Source organism: Macaca nemestrina, chromosome 14, assembly GCF_043159975.1.
Source record: "Macaca nemestrina isolate mMacNem1 chromosome 14, mMacNem.hap1, whole genome shotgun sequence".
Lineage (NCBI taxonomy): Eukaryota > Metazoa > Chordata > Mammalia > Primates > Cercopithecidae > Macaca > Macaca nemestrina.
This window is the reverse complement of record NC_092138.1, coordinates 109,266,815-109,284,840: the sequence shown is the minus strand read 5'-3', so window position 1 is coordinate 109,284,840 and position 18,026 is coordinate 109,266,815. Positions and strand designations below refer to the sequence as shown.

General features: G+C 50.7%; 1 protein-coding gene across 24 annotated transcripts in view; it reads right to left on the bottom strand.

Annotated features, from left to right (window-relative positions):
- LOC105463938 (Ral GEF with PH domain and SH3 binding motif 1) overlaps positions 1-18,026 on the bottom strand; it is a 309,104-nt gene that overhangs the window by 40,407 nt on the left and 250,671 nt on the right. For 23 of the 24 annotated variants that reach the window (XR_011612999.1, XM_011711384.2, XM_011711385.3 and 20 more), the window contains 3 exons: positions 17,722-17,859; positions 15,147-15,240; positions 8,888-8,955 (listed from right to left, as the gene is read on the bottom strand). Coding sequence is in view for 23 of the 24 variants with exons in the window: in XM_011711384.2 (XP_011709686.1) it covers positions 8,888-8,955; positions 15,147-15,240; positions 17,722-17,859 (300 nt within the window). In the remaining variant the exon portion in view is untranslated. Of the gene's footprint in view, positions 1-6,516; positions 7,068-8,887; positions 8,956-15,146; positions 15,241-17,721; positions 17,860-18,026 lie in introns of those variants that run through there. The other variant, XM_071078842.1, reaches the window with a different exon arrangement.

Below are 18,026 nucleotides of genomic sequence, written 5' to 3'. Positions count from 1 at the left end.
TGAAATCCCAGAGTAATGGGCCACAACTGGCCTCCTATCCCTGGAGCTCCTCACAGAGGGCCCCTCTCGCCCATCCTTTCTGAAAATATAAACAGGCAGATAGAGTATGTTTCTGGAGAGAAGAGCATGTGCAGAGAGGGCCTACCCCTTGCCCCTGGGACTCTTTTTCTACTCACACATAGTTGGGGGGAGTCTCCACAGACCCCCTGGGGAGGTTGAACTATGTCTCTAGCAGTCAGGAGACCCAAGGGAGCTGCTGTGCCTTACTCAGGCCTCACGAGGCCCAACGACTGTGCTAGAAGACAGTGGTGGCCACAGGCAGGTCTGCTGTGCTCACAGGTCTGTTAGAATGAGGCCTCCTGTAGACCGAGGTGGCCCGTGTGAGGAAAGCTGGCCGAGTTGAGGGCTGGAGGGGACCCAAGCATCAGGAAGCTGGCAGTGGGCACCAGACTTTGTGGGAGGCATGGAAGGGGCTGCAGGGGTCCCCCAAATAGACTTGCATCTGCCTGGGTCAAGGGACTTGTGGAATCTCTGAAATACCCATGAAAGTGCCTGGGAGAAGAAGCATCAGCGATATCAGCTGCCAGCTAGAAGGCCCTGTGAAATGGTTTGCCCCCTCCAAATCTCATGTTGAAATGTGATTTCCAGTGTTGGAGGCAAGGCCTGGTGGGAGGTGACTGGATTGGGGGGCAGATCCCTCAAGAATGGTTTAGCACCATCCCGTTGGTGATAAGTGAGTTCTCACTCAGTTCACGTGAGATCTGGTTGTTTAAAGATCTGGGACCTCCCCTCTCCTCACCCCTGGCTCTCTTGCTTCTGCTCTCACCATGTAACATGCTTGTTCATCCTTCACTTTCTGTAAGCTTCCTGAGGACCTCACCAGAAGCCAAGCAGATGTTGGTGCCAAGCTTGTAAAGCTTGCAGAACTGTGAGCCAATGAAACCTCTTTTTAAAATAAATTACTCAGCCTCAGGTATTTCTTTATGGTGATGCAAGAATGGCCTAACACAGAAAATAGGTACTGGGAGTAGGGTATGAATTAGTACATTTGCATTACTATAATGGGATACCCGAGGCTGGATAATTTATGAAGAAAAGAAGTTTAGGCTGGGCATGGTGACTCATGCCTGTAATCCCAGGACTTTGGGAGGCCAAGGTGGGCAGATCACCTGAGGTCAGGAGTTCAAGAGCAGCCTAGCCAACATAGTGAAACCCATCTCTACTAAAAATACAAAAATTAGCTGGGCATGTAATCCTAGCTACTCAGGAGGCTAAGGCAGGAGAATCACTCGAACTCAAGAGGCAGAGGTTGCAGTGAGCCCAGATCACGTCACTGCACTCTAGCCTGGGTGACAGAGCGAGACTCCGTCTTTAAAAAAAAAAAAAAGAAAGAAAGAAAAGAGGTTTAACTGGCTCATGGTTCTACAGGCTGTAAGGAATTATGTTGCCAGCATCTGCTTCCAGTGAGGGCCTCAGGAAGCTAAGGCACAAGCCACCATGCCTGGCTAATTTTTTTTTTTTTTTTTTTAATTTTAACAGATGAGGTTTTGCCATTTGCTCAGGCCAGTCTCAAACTCTACTCTGGGCTCAAGCCATCTGCCTGCCTCAGCCTCCCAAAGTTCCAGGATTACAGGCGTGAACCACCACGCCTAGCCCCTAAACACAAGATTTGCAGGGGAAACATACTCTCTCTGCCCGTTTATATTTTCGGAATGGATGGGCGGGAGGGGCCCTGCATGAGGAGCTCCAGGGATAGGAGGCCAGTTGTGGCCCATTACTCTGGGATTTCACATCTCCTTTGTTCTTGGAGCCTCCCATCTCAGCAGCCTGTCACGTCAAGGTCAAGCAGAAGAGGCGAGATTCAAACTCACCTCTGGCCAACTCCCTGCCTGGATGTGGCCCATATCACCCTATGCTCCAATTACCACTGTATCCTCTCCCCCAGTTGCTGCAGGCCAAAGAGATGGAGAAAGGCCTAGGGAGGGAGAAGGGCCAAACATCCCTGCTCTCTTGCCACAAGCAGCCAGGCCTGAAGCACCCCAACTAGGCTGAGACAAGGAGATTAGACTTAATGTCAGATCAGGTTTTGAGTTCTGATTCTTACATGGAAGTTGCCTTCTGAGGACCAACTGGGGACAATGTGTGTCTCAAAAGTGACTGCAGGAAAGTCAAGGACATGCCAATGTAATGCTTAATTGCACTGTACGGATACATGGAGCTCCAGGGACAGAGCCCAGAGGCTGTCCAGAGCCTTGGGCTTGGCAGCTGGTTCTGCCACTTCCTCAGTGCATGAGGCTGGGTGAGCCCCTGCATCTTCACCTGTAGAATGGGGATGACACTGGCCCCACTTCGCAGTGTCTGTGTCAGGGTCACTGAGTGAGTACATGAGAATACTTACGATGGTGCCCAGCAGAGAGTACATGCTCAGTGCAGCTCAGCTGCTATAACTGGTATTATGCAACTCCTGGAGTCTCTGTTTCCCTCCCGTGGAACAGCTGAGGTGCTGGCTTTAAAACCTATCCACAAAGTCTTTGATGCTGCTCCCATTCAGTGGTAGGGTCTACGTCCCTCTCCTTGGATCTGCAGGCCTTCGTGACTGCCCTGAGCAGCAGAGTGCGGCAGCAGTAAGGCTGCGTGACTTCTGAGGCTGGCTCATAAGGGCTCGGTGATGCAGGTTCTACCCTGCTCTCCTTGGCCATTTGCTCTGGGTGAAAGCCAGCTGCCCTGCAGGAGGCTGTTGATACTGAAGCTGCCACACTGTGAGTGGGAGGCCACAGGTAGGTGTTCCACGGCCCCCACTTGTAGCCCCAGCCCCATCTGGCAGCAAGCACTGAGCATGTGAGTGAAGATGGCTCCAGGTGACTCCAGCTCCAGCCCCAGCCCTGTTCGGCTTCCTGACCCACACAGTCTATGCATGTAATAAAATGGTTGTTTCATGCCCTTAGGTTCTGGGGTGGCTCGTGAGCGACAGCAGTACTGGTATGCTGGTGACTGCCCCAGCGGGAGCTCCCTCTGTCCCCCAACCAACTCCCCAATGTCTGGACGGCACCAGAGCCTGCTTGGGCGGCCGCGAGCTAACACTCTCAAGAGGTGAGTGTATGCCAGGCGCTGGACTAAGGGGACTTCCCCAGAGACCCTGTGAAGTATGTCTGTGTGAAGATTCCTATTCCTATTTCTCCAATAGGAAAACAGACTTAGGGGGATCAAACCAACGGCCCAAGGGCCTACAGCTAAGAACTGCTGGAGCCAGGCTCTGAACTGAGCTCTGCCTGACTCCAGAGGTGGTTTCTACCACCAGGCAATACAACAGGGAGACACACAGGTGTGTCAGAGAGCAGTCCTCACAGTGCGAGCACAGAAACCAGAGGCCAAGGCCGAAGATTTTCCTGGACTCGCGGTGCTGCCCAGGAATCTTCCGAGAAAACCTGTCAGTTGGTAAAGCCACGTGGAGGCGGGACTAACAAAATCTGGAAATGTCTTCACCAGTTCCAAAGTACACACAAACATTACTTGCCCTCTCTGGGGGTCAGCGTTCTTTATGATTTTTTTCTCTCCAGGAAAATATTAGTTCATTTATAGAAACTAAACATTACATGTGGAGGGAAAATGGAAAACGTGGCATTCTTGGCCTTTTTTTCTCCACAGACACAGAAACTGAGAAGGTTTCTCCATTTCCTTTCTCACAGCCTATTTGTTGGTATGGATCTGCCCACACATTCATTCTGCAGTGGTGGAAAGTGGGGGCCAGCTCTCTGTGGGGGGCAGGGACCATCCCAGAGACAAAGGGCAGCCTCAGCCCACAGACCATTTCGGACGGGAATCAAGGCCTCAGAGGGCGAGACCTGGGCCGCTGTCAATGCCAGGGCAGGTGGGCTGGGTAGAGGGGTAGAGGTGCGGGCGCTGCCTAGAAGAGGGCCAGAGAGACCGTCTGTCACATTGGTCTCGCCCCTACTGCCTCCTTTCAGTGTGCCCATCCTTGCCCCTGGCAGTTTTGCTGCCTGTTTCCCCGACTAAAATGTGAACTTTGGGGGGCAGGTTCTTGCCTTCTCTCACTGGGCACCTGGCTCACAGCAAGCCCTTGGCCCGGAAGTCTTGGGTGAATGAACGAATGAGCATGTCTTAAGGCCTCTCCTTGACAGGTGTGGGGGGATGTGCCTACTGGAAAGGGCACCGAGCTGAAGCCTAAACCCCCTCCTGAGGAGCCGGGGAAGCCTGCGTTCCTCCCATTCCTGGGACTGCAAGAGGCACATTCCTGTCCCTGAGTCTGGTCGGGCTCCTGCCACGCAGCTCAGTCTGGCTGCCAGGTCCAGAAAGGCCTCCCTGGAGCTGCCTCTCTGGCTCCACCTCCCCAGGACCCCAGGCTGCCCCACAGCTGCAGCAGCGCCCGCTCTCCATCTTATGAGGCTGCTAGTGGGAAGCTGGGACCCCCGAGTGTGTCTGAAGCCTTCCAGGCACTCCTCGATCCTCTGGTGATCAATGAAAACCTTCACATCCTGCTTCCAGGGCTGAAGCCAGGGACTTGGAAAATTGGTCGAAAACACTCCTATAAGCTGGGGCTCGCTCTGCTGTGGAAAACTGCCGGCATCAGCACTTCTCCCAAGGCTGTGCCGAGTCAGCAGCCGGCCCACTCTGGAGCTGCCTCCGAGGACCAGGTGCCTACAGGACCCTGTGAGGAGCTTGAAGAGTTGTGGCTGATGGAGGGATTTCTGTCCTGGGCTCTAGGAATTCTAGACTGGGCCCTTCCTCAGGGGGCTTTCAGTCTGGCAGGGCAGACAGACATAGGCAAATAAGCACACAGCTAACTGTGCCATCACTGCAGAGGGAAGCGCCACGGAGGGGCATGAGGGCCAGTTGCGGGAAGGAGCTGGGGCTAGCATGTGCCTGTAAAAACCAGATAGTAAATAGTTCAGGCTCTGCAGGCCACAGGGTCTTTGTCCCAACCACTCAACTCTGCCACTGCTGCATGAAAACAGCCACAGGCAATATGTCAACCCAAGAGGGGTGGCTGTGCCCATATGAAAACAGAGGGCGGATTTGTCCCCCAGTTTGCCAGGGCCTGGTTGTTACAGGGCCTGACCTGATCGGGGTGGGGGTGATAGTGGGGAGAAGGCTTCCCCGGGGCAGGGATGTTTAGATAAAAGCTGCAGGCTGATTCAGTGATGAATCACAGAATCAGGCAGAATCACAATATTGACAATTATGACAATCACATCACCACGATCAAGTTCCACCCACCACATGTGTTCTGTGCTGGGCACTGTGCTAACAACACAACCCTGTGAAGGAGGGAGACTTTATGTCCACTTTACAGATGGAGACACTGAGGCTTGGCAGTATGCTGAGTAGTCTGTTTGCACAATTCGGTTGCACTTTTTGCCCCGCCCACTTGCCACTTCTGGTCGGGGGAGGCTGCCCCCTGAGATGCATCTCCTGGACCCTTTGCCCCTAGCTTTCTACTGGATTTGGCCAAGGAAAGGCTCTGGCAGCAGACTGAGGGCTGGAGGAGAGAGAGGCCAGGGATTTCTCTCTGCTCCCTCCTGCTTCCCCCTCCCTGCCCACAGACCCTGCACAGCCAACCACCCTCCAGAACTCAGCCATCCCTGGGGTTGGTAACACTTCTTCCCCATGCCCTTCAGCCTAGGACTCCAACCTCCACAGGACCCTGGGCCGGCCCATGGGTGCCTCGCCATGCTTTACTGGTTCTGTTCATTAAAGTCTCTTCATGTGAACCATCTGGGGTCCATTCTGTCCCCTGCCAGGGCTCTGATGCTGGAGGTTGGCTGGCTTGCTGGTTTCTGCTCTCACATGGCTAATAAACAACAGAGCCAAGTAGAGGTGTGGGTGGATCGTGGGAAAGGAGGCTGTACCTGAGGAGGCTGGGCCAGGGCTGGCTCCTGGCTCCCCAGCTGACTTCCAGGACAATCAGGGGTCAAAAGAGGCCAGGAAATGCAGTGCCTCCTTTCCTGCCTCAGGGCCAAGTGAGTGACCCCATTCTTGAGGCCCCCAATTAGCACTTTTAGTTATCTAAGACCAGCTCCAGGTCTGCAACCTCCTGGTCTTCTCCCTAACCTTAGCAGGGGGAGCCAGTGTTGCTCAGTGCAGACCTGGGCTGGGGGCTGGGGCTGAGGCTGAGGCGGAGGCAGGGCCCTGGGCTCTTCCTCAGGGAGGAGATAGTGGGGCAGATGGTGGTGAAATGAAGGGACCAGCTGGGTCAGATAGATGCCTGGAGGGGAAGAGGAAGCCTCTGTTGCCATTGCCCTGGCAGGAAGCAGCCTGCAGGCGTGTTGAATGGCTGGTGCTAGGGAGAGCCAGACTGGCAGATGAGGGCTTGGGCTAGAGGTGAGGCTGGAGGCACCAGGGAGGAGGGGGGCCCTCTGAGCCTCAGTCATGAGGCTGCGGCACCAGGACCCCCTCCATACTTGGACCAGTGTACACCAGAGGCCCACCCAGAGCTGCAGCCTGGCTCTTCATCCACCCATCTATCCACCCACCCACCCACCCATCCATCCTTCTCCTCCAAAAACCCTACGAAAATTGAGCATCTACAAAAGGCAGGCATGATGCCAGGTGTGAAGATTTAATGAGGAAATGAGTCAGGCCCAGTGACCAGACAGAGAATAATGACAAGTTGTGGTGAGTGCCTTAAAGAAGTCGAGAGCTGAAATAAAGGCCGCCCTGAGCCCAACAGGATGAGCAGCAGCAGACCACGAAAACGAGGGGAAGAATGTCTAAGGCTCGAGCGAGGGGCCCGGGGAGGAGAACTTCACAGAGGCCTTGCTCCTCTCAGGCAGAGGTGAGGCTAGGATGTGGCCTGTGGATGGCCAGAGCCACTAGGGAGAGGCAGAGTTGGCTCAGGCCAAGGTGACCACCACCCTGGGCCTGACCCTGGGCCCTCCCACCTCTCCCTGCTCAGTGGCTCCAGCATGGAATCAGGCAGCAAGAAGGGGCACTGGGAGGCGAGTGTTCCAGAGCTGTCTGAAGAGCAACAAGTGTGGCATGGAGACTTCTTGGCATTTAGAGAAGTCCAGGGATGCGGCTCATCCTGTACGGCTATTGAACTGAAGAGGCTGCAAAGGCCAAACAGGCCTCTTAGTCACACTAATTTGGAGGGGACTCAGAAGGACAGACCACCACTTCCATTTTGCTCCAGAATTCTGGCACTATCTCCCAAAGCAATAGGCTAGTCTTTGCTAGCATTCCTTCTGTAGCTCTAAACAACTGCTGTCTCCTACAGTCTTCTGATAGGAACCCTGCCCTGCTCCCTCCCCCTCCCCCACAGGTCAGGTGTAGGTGACTGAGCATCTAAAAGGAGCAATGCTGACCGAGGGGGAAGGTGTTCTAGAATGTCAGAGATGACAAAGTAGAGACAAGACCAGCACTAGGAGCCTTCCTTCTGGCCACCCTTGCTGGGGGCACCTGCCACATATGGAAGGCAATGGATTTGGAAGACTGCAAGAGATATTTTAATACTGGGCTTATGGAAACCCTGTGAACATCAAGTTTCCGCCAGGACTGTCTTGAGGTATAGATAACAGCATTTCCAGAGGCCTCGAGAATCAACCAGCATGTCTCTCTAAGATACCAGACCCGAGGGGTGCTGGAGGCAGGGTCCGGCTTGTACAGTGCAGCCAGGAGAGGCTGGAAAAGGCAAGCAGCCCGGAGTCCCCCCAGGAATCGGGGCAGAGCCTTACTGGGTGGGGCTCATGAGAGGCTGCCATACTGGCCCTATGGGCTCTGTGGTCCTGTGTCCACCAGGAGCTGTTACAGAGGTTGGCCTGGCACCAGAGAGTGAGGAGAGTGGCTTGAGCAGGTCAACGGGCTAGGGGAGGTGTGGCACCAGGTAGCAGCTTGCAACAGCCAACCCCCTTACAAACACGGCACATCAGACTCTGAGCTGAGTGCCTTCGAAATAGTATTTTGTTTTTGACATTCCAGCGTTCCTCGGAGGAGGGTTTCATCATCCCATTTTATAGGTTTTTTTTTTTTAAAAAAAAGAGGCCCAAAGGGGTAAGTCACTTGTCCAAGACTGCAGTGGCCTAGAACCCAGGGTGCTATGACCTACAGCACAAACCAGCGGGAGGAAGTGCTGTTGGGTTCCCCTCGATCCCCCACCCCGCCGACCTCTCCCTGGACAGCCGTGGAGATCAGCTCCTGTCACTGAGAGCCAGTTGGAATATGAGTAAAAGGTAACCATTAAATAATAACGATGAAGCAGCCAACACTGAGCGCACTTTCACAATGTTAGTGTGAGCAGAGCACTTTACAGGCAGGCATGAGCTTACTCAGGCATTACAACAACCCGAGAAGGTAAGTCCTCATATTATGTTCATTCTGTGGATGAGGCCGCTGAAGATTACAGGTAAAGCGACAAAGCCAGGAAACAGCGGAGCTCGGGCTTGACTGCAAAGCCTGGGCTCAAATCACTAGGGGACAGTGTATGTGTGTGTGTTTCACAAGTCTGATGAGCCACCTGCACCTGGTGACACCAAATATCCTGGGCATCCTCCACACCCCTCCAGGGCACACCCCTCCAAGCCTGGGCAGCAGCCCTGCTAAGGGTCCAGAGAGCCTGGAGAAGATGCTGGGGCTTTCTCTACCTTGTGTGTGCTCCCAGCTTGGGGCTCTGATCCTGCCTCTCTTGGGGTTGTTCAGGCCCAGGCTCTAACACTCAGGATCTTCCAGGGAGCCCCGGCACAGGGGGGAAGCACACAAGTCCTGCATGATCAGGAGCCTGGGCAGACTGGTGCAGGAGGGCTGTGAACAGGGAGAGCTGAGTCTGCTAAGCTGCAAACTTCACTTGCCCTTGGGCTCCCCAGTCAAGGCCAACTCTGGCAGCCACAATTAGGCTATGAAGCGGGTTTGCTCCCACTCGAGGTAGCTACGATACCTGCAAGATCTTCCTTGGAAGAGACTAGTCTTGGAGAGCTGCTTCCTGGTTCGATTCTGAGCGACAGTCTGAAAACAAAGATTTTCATAAGATCAGATGGGCTCTGGTTTACCACACGGGAACCTATTTGGGGCTGGGAAAAGCTACTATAGTCACAGAAGCCAGGAATACTGTGAGATCTGCTCCAGATCACAGTCACTTCCCTCTGAGGTCTCCAGGGGGTTTCCACAGCCAAGAAACAATGGTTAAGAAAGACAAAGTGAAAAGGACTTGAGTATGTCCTACTGTCTACTGAGCACAGATGTGTTCACTCTGAACCAGCACATTTTCTAGATGAGGAAACTGAGGAGTGGTGAGGTTAAGCAGCTTCCCCAAATTCATAGGATTAGCAAGTGGCAGAGAAGGGGATCAAACCCAGGACTGTCTGACTCTGAACCAGAGTTAGTTTTTTTTTCTTTTTTTCTTTTTCTTTCTTTTTTTTTTTTTTTAGATGAAGTCTTGCTCTGTCGCCAGGCTGGAATGCAGTGGCGCAATCTAGGCTCACTGCACCCTCCGTCTCCTGGGTTCCAGTGATTCTCCCGCCTCAGCCTCCCAAGTAGCTGGCTGGGAATACAGGCATGCGTCCCTACCCCCAGGTAATTTTTCTATTTTTAGTAGAGACAGGGTTTCACCATGTTGGCAAGGATGGTCTCGATCTCTTGACCTTATGATCTGCCCGCCTCAGCCTCCCCTTTTTTGAGACAGAGTCTCGCTCTGTCACCCAGGCTAGACTGCAGTGGCAAGATCTCGGCTCACTGCAGCCTCTGCCTCCCAGGTTCAAGCGATACTCGTGCCTCAGCCTCCCGAGTAGGTGGGATTACAGGTGTGTGCCACCATGCCTGGCTAATTTTTGTATTTTTAGTAAAGACAGGGTTTCGCCATGTTGGCCAGGCTGGTCTCGAACTCCTGAGCTCAAGTGACCAGCCTGCTTCAGCCTCCCAAAGTGTTGGGATTTACAGGCATGAGCCACCACACATGGCCTCTGAACTGCAGTGTTTAATCATTACACTGCACTCCCTGTCATCAGATGCCCTTAGAGAGGGACAAGGCAATGGACATGCTATGAGGACTGGCCCTCCAATATATCTTTTTAAAGCACTGATTAAGAACTTCTGGGTGAAAATGACAGAGTGAGACTAGATACCAGACTCTCCCTCTCCTTCCAAAACCAACAAAAAATTATAAAAGCTTATGAGTAAAAGAACTCACCAGGTGCAACTAAACAAGGGTAGGGGAGTAATTTAAAGCCATGAACTTCAAAGAATTACAGTCAAGGAAAGAAAAAGAGGATTCTGAAACTGGACCAAGAGTTGCATCATGGCATGGCTCCTGTCAAGCCCAATGAGGGGTCTCACTGGGTCTGAGTGGGGGTCCTTATCATTCCCTCTGCTGAATGGCACCAGATGCTGATGAAATAGGTCGAGAGCACGGCAGCTCCTCTGATGGAAATGAAGGCTCCATGGGGCGTGATGGGAAACCTGAGGGTATCTCTAGGAATGGGATACAGCTCCCCAAAGAGGTGAAGGACACGCCAACATAGGCCTTTTGCCAGAACCCACATATGTGAAACAGACTGCTTGCTTACTGCCTCCACAGAGCCTGAGCCTTCTACTCCCCCAGGCTACAGAAAAGGAGAAAAACTAAAACCCCTGGACCTCCCAGCTAGCAGTAAGGGGTTCCCCTCTCACACACATGGGAGGAGGGCCAGACATCTCCCCCACCCTCATATGAGAGCCGTGGAACATCCAGACAGAGCCGCTCAAATGGGAGCCAGAAGAAAAGAAATAGTATGGCAATACAGCCAACATCCTCTTACAAAAGAAGGAAAGAACAGGTGAGCAGTGCCCAATGGCCCAACCAAGAACGCAGCCCCAGGAGCAGAGGAAATCCCCGCAAGTGCTTAGAGCAGTGGAACAACTTATTAAAAACACAAGTAAAACAAAACCTGAAAAATGAGATGCTAAAACAAAACTTGAAAAATGAGATGAAAAAGGAGATTGAAGACCTAGGGGGAACAAATCCAGGATTGAAATAAGAGAGTGCTGAATGAATACCTAAGTAGAAACAGACAATCGCAGTGACAGCTGATGAACAAGGTGGAGAATGCCGCTGTTAGCAAGAAGCGAATGGATATGACGGGCAGAGAGCATCCAACACGGATTCCTGGAATCCCTGGAAGAGAGAAGCCACGAAATGGCACAGAAGTAGTCAAAGATACGAACAAAAGGAGTTTTTCTGCCATGAAGAAAGATGACGACACCATGGTCTGGGGAATCTGGTACAGAACCCTCTACTCTGAGGCATTCTCTTATGAAGCTTTTGAACTTTAAGGAATTCTTCACCTACCCGGCAGACAAGACCCTTAACAAGAGGAAAAAAACAAAATCAGCTGGGTTCATTCTCCACAGCATCACCCAGAGCCAGAGGCAATGGCACATGGCCTGCAGCACTGAGGAAGAGAAGCAAAGGAGGGCAGCCAGCAAGGCCAGCCCCAGTCCAATGCAGGCATTTCCCTAAGTATGCGGGCCCTGTGAGCACTTTTATTTTTTTGGTGGAGCATTGGTAGGGGGACCTACTTCCTGATGAAATGCAGCTAAATAAGGGACTGATTAAAATAAAGACTCCAGGAACGGAGAAGCTATGGGGAAACAACAGGTGGTAAAAACTGAATCTGTTTACAAATGGTAAACAGTAGGAATTCTGATTCCTGAACATGTTTATGTTATAGACTTGGATTATGTGGTAATAATAATATAACTAACAAAAAGTGGGAAGCTGGTGAAGTAGAGGTTAAGGAAGGGGGAGAGGGCTAATATTCTCATCTTTCATAACCAGAGTTGGCTGACACTGTTCACAATGGAAACCTAGTTAAAATAAAACTTATTGACTCAAGCCTCCTAATGTTTTTCCTAACTTCTTTTATTATTATTATTATTATTATTTTGAGATGGAGTCTCACTCTGTCATCCAGGCTGGAGTACAGTGGCACAATCTCAGCTCACTGCAACCTCTGCCTCCCAGGTTCAAGTGACTCTCTTGCCTCAGCCTCCCGAGTAGCTGGGATTACAGGTGCGCGCCACCATGCCCGACTAATTTTTGTATTTTTAGCAGAGACGGGGTTTCACCATGTTGGTCAGGCTGGTCTTGAACTCCGGACTTCAGGTGATCCACCCTCCTTGGCCTCCCAAAGTGCTGGGATTACAGGTATGAACAGGCATGAGCCACTGTGCCCGGCCCTCTTTTATTAACCTTAGAAGGCTCTTTTGGAAAATAATCTCTCTTTTGGTAAACAAATATTTATTTAAAGAGTAGCATTTTTTTTCACATTTCAGTTTTTTTCTGGTTAAATTAAAATGAAATTAAAGTTAGTATGTTAAATTAAAAATAGCCAGTGTAATAGAATCTAATTTTAATATTCTATCCTTCCATCCATCCATCTATCCATCCTTCCCTACATATATATACATTTTCTATGCATAGAAAAATGTTCAAAAGTATGTTTACTTAATGCTAATGGTCATGCTTTCTAAGTAATGGTAAATCGGGTAATTTTTCTTAAATAAAATAAAATAGAATAAAGGCTGTGGGAAATAAAGCACCGGTTGGACCTCTTGGCATAATATCTCCAAAGCAGATGGGGGAGAATGTCAGCAATGCAATGCCACCAATGTAATAACTAAGCCATTGCATCCTTGTGGGTGAGGAGCCAGCCTCCAGATGTGAGTTGGGCCACAGAGTGTGGGTCCTCAAGCAGAATCACAGGCTCTACCCATCTCTTGCCCCTTGGAGCCTGGACCTCCCTGGGAAGGAACTCCCTCAGTGGTCTGAGGGCCGGGGGTGAGAATGCAGGCTTCCTCCCTGGGTCTGTCCACTTTGACCACAACAAAGAGCCTTTGTAAAAAGCCAGGCTGACTGTTGTTTAGCATCAGGTGCTGGGGTGCTCAACATCCTTCAGAGTAGAAGGAGTAATTACTCATGATTTGCAGCTTGTCCAAAGATTATCTCATGGTCAGAAGTATTTATAGGCCATTTTTCTCTCTAAAGCATATCAGTGTTAATGAAAAACCACTGTCTCCTTTATCACAATACCGGTGCGTAAATGGAAAATATTACCCCAGAAACTAAGTGGGAAAAATTTTGTACTGCAGGGCACTCTTTTCAGGAACAGCAAATGCTTTGTAAATAAATAAAATGAGCTTGCTTTGTGGCAAGCATAATTTTAATGGTAATCTCTGGCTTTCATCTATTGTTGTTACTATTATGTAACATCACATTTTCATATTATATTTTATTTTATTTTATTTTATTTATTTTATTTTTTTTGAGACGGAGTCTCGCTCTGTCACCCAGGCTGGAGTGCAGTGGCCGGATCTCAGCTCATTGCAAGCTCCGCCTCCCGGGTTCACGCCATTCTCCTGCCTCAGCCTCCCGAGTAGCTGGGACTACAGGCGCCCGCCACCTCACCCGGCTAGTTTTTTGTATTTTTTTAGTAGAGACGGGGTTTCACCGGGTTAGCCAGGATGGTCTCGATCTCCTGACCTGGTGATCCGCCCGTCTCGGCCTCCCAAAGTGCTGGGATTACAGGCTTGAGCCACCGCGCCCGGCCCCATATTATATTTTAACAAATTATTATATAAAACAACTAAAAGCATTATGTCTATGCTCCAAAAGAATCACCTAGGGAGCTTTGAAAAAACAAATGTTCGGGCCCCACCCGAGACACAGGGCTGGTTAGAGAGTTTCCCAGGTGACTCTGGTTCATAGCCCCGGCTGCAGACCACTCCTGTAAAGCTGACCAGTGGGCACTGCCTAAACATCCGTTCCCCTTAGGGTCTTTCCTGGTGAGTCAATTGTGGGTAATGTGGCGGTTGCTCTGTTCTCTACTTTTCACTAACTTAGATGAAGACCATGTAGTCTGGCTAATCAAAATCATGGACACAAAACTGGAAGAGATAAAAAATTTACTGGATAACAAGATTCCAGGGAATCATGGCATATTGGAAGCCATCATAAGATAAGATTTAAAAGAATACAGATGCTCCTCAACTTACGATGGGGACACATCCCAACAAACTCATCATAAGTTGAAAATATTACAAGTCAAAAATGCATTTAATACACTTAACCTACCGAACACCATAGCTTAGCCTAGCCTACCTTAAATGTGCCCAGAACACTTACATGAGCTTACAAAATCATCTAACACAAAGCCTATTTTATAAGGAAGTGTTGAATATCTCACGGCATTTATTAAATACCATGCTGAAAATGAAAAACAGACTGGCTGTATGGGTATTCAAAGTACAGTTTCTACCGAATGTGCGTTGCTTTCCTACCACTGTAAAGCTGAAAAACCATTAAGTTGAGCCATCCTAAGTCGGGGACCATCTGGGAACGTGAAGTTGACATTTAGGTGGTAAATGATTGATTACAAGATGGCTGGGACTTGCCTTAATACCAGGACATACGAAAAAGTACTGAGGTTCTTAGTCTCAAGCTGAAAATGAGCCAAGAGGACTTCCAAGCAGTATGGCAGACAGGGTTAACATGAAAAATCCTTCTTTTCCCTCCAAATACATAGAAATGCTGGATGAATTCCCAGATGCCACAGCGAAGAAAGCACTGAAAGCCTCAGCAGGGTTAGTGGAAGATGAGGCCAAAGGGCCCATGGGGTTGTTATGAGAACTGGGTCTACTCCACAGGGGCTCTACAGGGAAGGAGGTAGGGCCTTGAATACTGCAGAGAGCTGAGAGTTATAAAGAATTGTCTCATCCATGAAACAAGCTCTTGGAGATATGGCTAGAAGCTGTCTTGCCACCCAGCACTGTGGGTGGGGGAGTCACTTGTGAGAACCAGAGCACCAAGCCTGTGCCATTCACAGCTGTGGAGTCCAAGTTCATATTATCTGTGCCATGTGGGAAAGCCACACTGAGAAGTTAACACGACACCTTCCTCTGAACTGGGGGGCCTATGAGGATGGGGCAGAGATGGGTATGAGAGCTGTTCAGACATCACCACTGTGGGGCTGTGAGGTCGAAGATCACACTGCACGCATGTGCTTGTGTGTGCTGGGGCCTGGGCGCTACTGCCGTGGACGTTGATAAGCCCTGCAGGTGGCTACTCACTGGTCCCAACAAGGGCTAGGCCACTTGCAGGGACCTGAGTGCTAAAGACAAAGGTGGGGCTGGGAGGCCTGACACAGGAGTAGGTGGGGACTTACTTGTAGTTGTCATCTTCCACAAACTTCTGGAGCTCTTCAATGTAGCGTACGGACTTCAGGTACTTCTGCACATGGGGCAGCGTGGTGAGGTGATCTGCAAAAGGTGGACCAAATCCAGAGACGTTAGACTCTCCCCCTCTTTAGGCCCCCAAATAAGAAGTATAGAAATCACTGATTTCAGATGCCCCTGGGATAGCGAGACTCATTCACTCTTCCAGCAGTTGCTGATGCTCTTTGGGGACTGGCCCTGTGCTGACTACTGGAACGTGGTGGTGGGGATCATCAGGCCTGGGTTCTGCCCTCAAGGAGTGCCCCCCAGATGACTAGGCCTTAGTCACCACACTCTGAGGTCACCATGTTTTTTTAGCCAGGAAGGAGGAGCTGTGCCTCCACTCAGATATCAGGGGCTGGGGAAAGATGGCTCTCTGGCCTCCAGAACAGACCAGAGCCAGGTGTCTGTGCCCTAAAACAGGTTTCCACTGGGGTAACTGGGCAAGCCTCCTATACCTACCCACCAGCTGTGTGACATGAATGCAAGAATGAATGAACAGACCCTGCCCAGCCAGGTGTGGAGGCCTAACCCAGAAGCTGGCCTATGACTGGAACTGCTGTATCCTAGGAAGAAAGGGAGGGGTCCAGGCACCTGAACATGCCTGTGCCAGGCTCTGCAGCAGGTAATTTTACAGGAGTCATCTTCGTTAACCTTCACACCTGCCTCATGTGGGAGAAACAATATCCCCATTGCACAGAGGAAGAAACTGTGGCAACCTGCACAGGTCGCATTGCTGGGAAGGGCAGAGCTGGGTTTGGACTCCAGGTGATGGGAAGCTTCTGCCACATGGTGTTGCCCATCTCTGGAGGGACTGGTGTCAGCTGCTCTCTGCAGACCTTCATAGTCACTGCACTCCTTCTGATAGGGCCACTGGGTGGGACAGAACAAGCCAAGAGGAGGAGAGGTGGAGGGAGTAGAGGAAGCCATGAAGAGGAGCAGAAAAGAGGGTGGGGAGGACCCTCGCTTTCTGGGGAGGTGCATCCAGGTGCGGCAGGAGCACCTGATGGCTCTGGCCCTTCATAGCGAGATTCTGAGCAGATCATTTTGTTTCTCTGAAGCCTCAGTGTCCTCTCTGTGAAGTGAGGATGACACCTGTTTCACAAAGCTGATGGTGGAGATGGCGCAGGTGAAGGTGAACAGTGGTGAGAGAGCATTTGCTGGGCTCTCGTGAAACGCCAGGGACTGTGCTAAGGACTTTGCATGAATCCTATCTCCATTTTCACGCATGAGAAAACCTTCAAGGGGAGAAAGTGACTTTTCAAGAGGCAAAGCTAGAATAGGAACCGGAGTCCATCTGACCCTGAAGCCCATGTCTGCGGTTGCTCTGCTGGCCAGCGGGACAATAAGTGTCCATGTATTTGTGTTGGAAAGGGCCTGGGCCAGGCGAACCCTGCACTGGGAATACAGGTGCCTCCTACCCTTCCTGTCAGAGGAAAGCTGCCCTGAAGTGTGGGAACCCCCACCCTACCTGGGGATGCTGTGCAGGGGCTGGTGAGCAGGGCTCTTGCTTCGGTGAACCCACCCTGGCTTCCCCGTGACATTCCCAAACGGAGGCTGTGGATTTTCTCACACCCTATGCACAGCAGGTGAGGCCGGGTTCCTTCCTACCATCCCCCTTTGGTGCTTCCAGACTTTTACTCCTCTGCCGTCTCGTGAAAGCCTTGCTCCCCAGAGGCAGGTGCCTAGAGCCCCACACCCCATGCACCACACCCCCTTCACGGCTGACTGTGGCTGACTGGCCGCCTGCTCATCAGTGCTAATTCCCAGAAGACTTGAGCACCTGGCTCACAGTCAAGCTCCACACCCCAAGTCTGCCATCTTCTCAGGTAAAATCAGTCCCCACATGGATGGCCCATCCAGCATTCTGGCATCATCTCCAGTGATTTTCTCCATCCCTCTTACACACCCACCATCATGGGCACACTGTGGATCTGGCTACGTGCAGCAGAGTGTGGCCAAGTCCCTTACTACGTCGATTCCCTTCTCCTAGGCCCACAGCTAGACTATATTTCCTAGCCCCTGTCAGCAAAAGTGGCCTGCACTGGCCACTAAAACCCTGGCCCATAAAACCCACCCTTGTATTGTTCTCTCTCATCCTGCACCTGCCAGCTGGATGCAGTGGAGGATTCTGAGGCCATGGAGATGGCAGAGTCACAGAAGAAAGAAGACTGATCCCCGAATCTGCTTGGAGGAGAGCTGCCCAGAAAGCTCTTCATGAATGAATGACCCAGGAGCCAGAAAGACCTGGGCTCTGCCACTCACTAGACGTGAGATTGTGGATGGACAAGTGACTAAACCGTATTCAGTCTCAATTTCCTCACCTGTAATACAGAAATAGTAACACCTAGTTTGCACAGCTCTTGAAGATCAAACCTGTGTATAAAAGGATCTAGTACATGTTTGATGCTCAAGATATTAAAAGGAAGAACTTTGTAATTCTTTTTCTGGTTTCTAGAGCTTTCTCACTGATAGGACCCAAATTTCAATGAGGCAAGATTTCACAATTCTAACAAGGGTACTAACCATAGCTGCAGGAAACTTGTAAATCAGCAATTATTCGAAGAATATTGTTCATCTGATTGGATCTTTGTTCATTTTCCATGATGCTGCCTGAGGCAGGATATGCAGAATCAATGTAGATTAAATCCAGAAGATAGATTCCTAAAATTAAAGAAGATATTTCATGACGGAAGGAGCTTACCACAAACTAGAACCAAATAGCACAAAACAGTACTGATCTGCTAAAAAAATATAAAGGATGACTTACGGAAAACTGAGATAATCATTGGACTTTAATTCTAATCCTGATTACTAATTTTTTCACACAG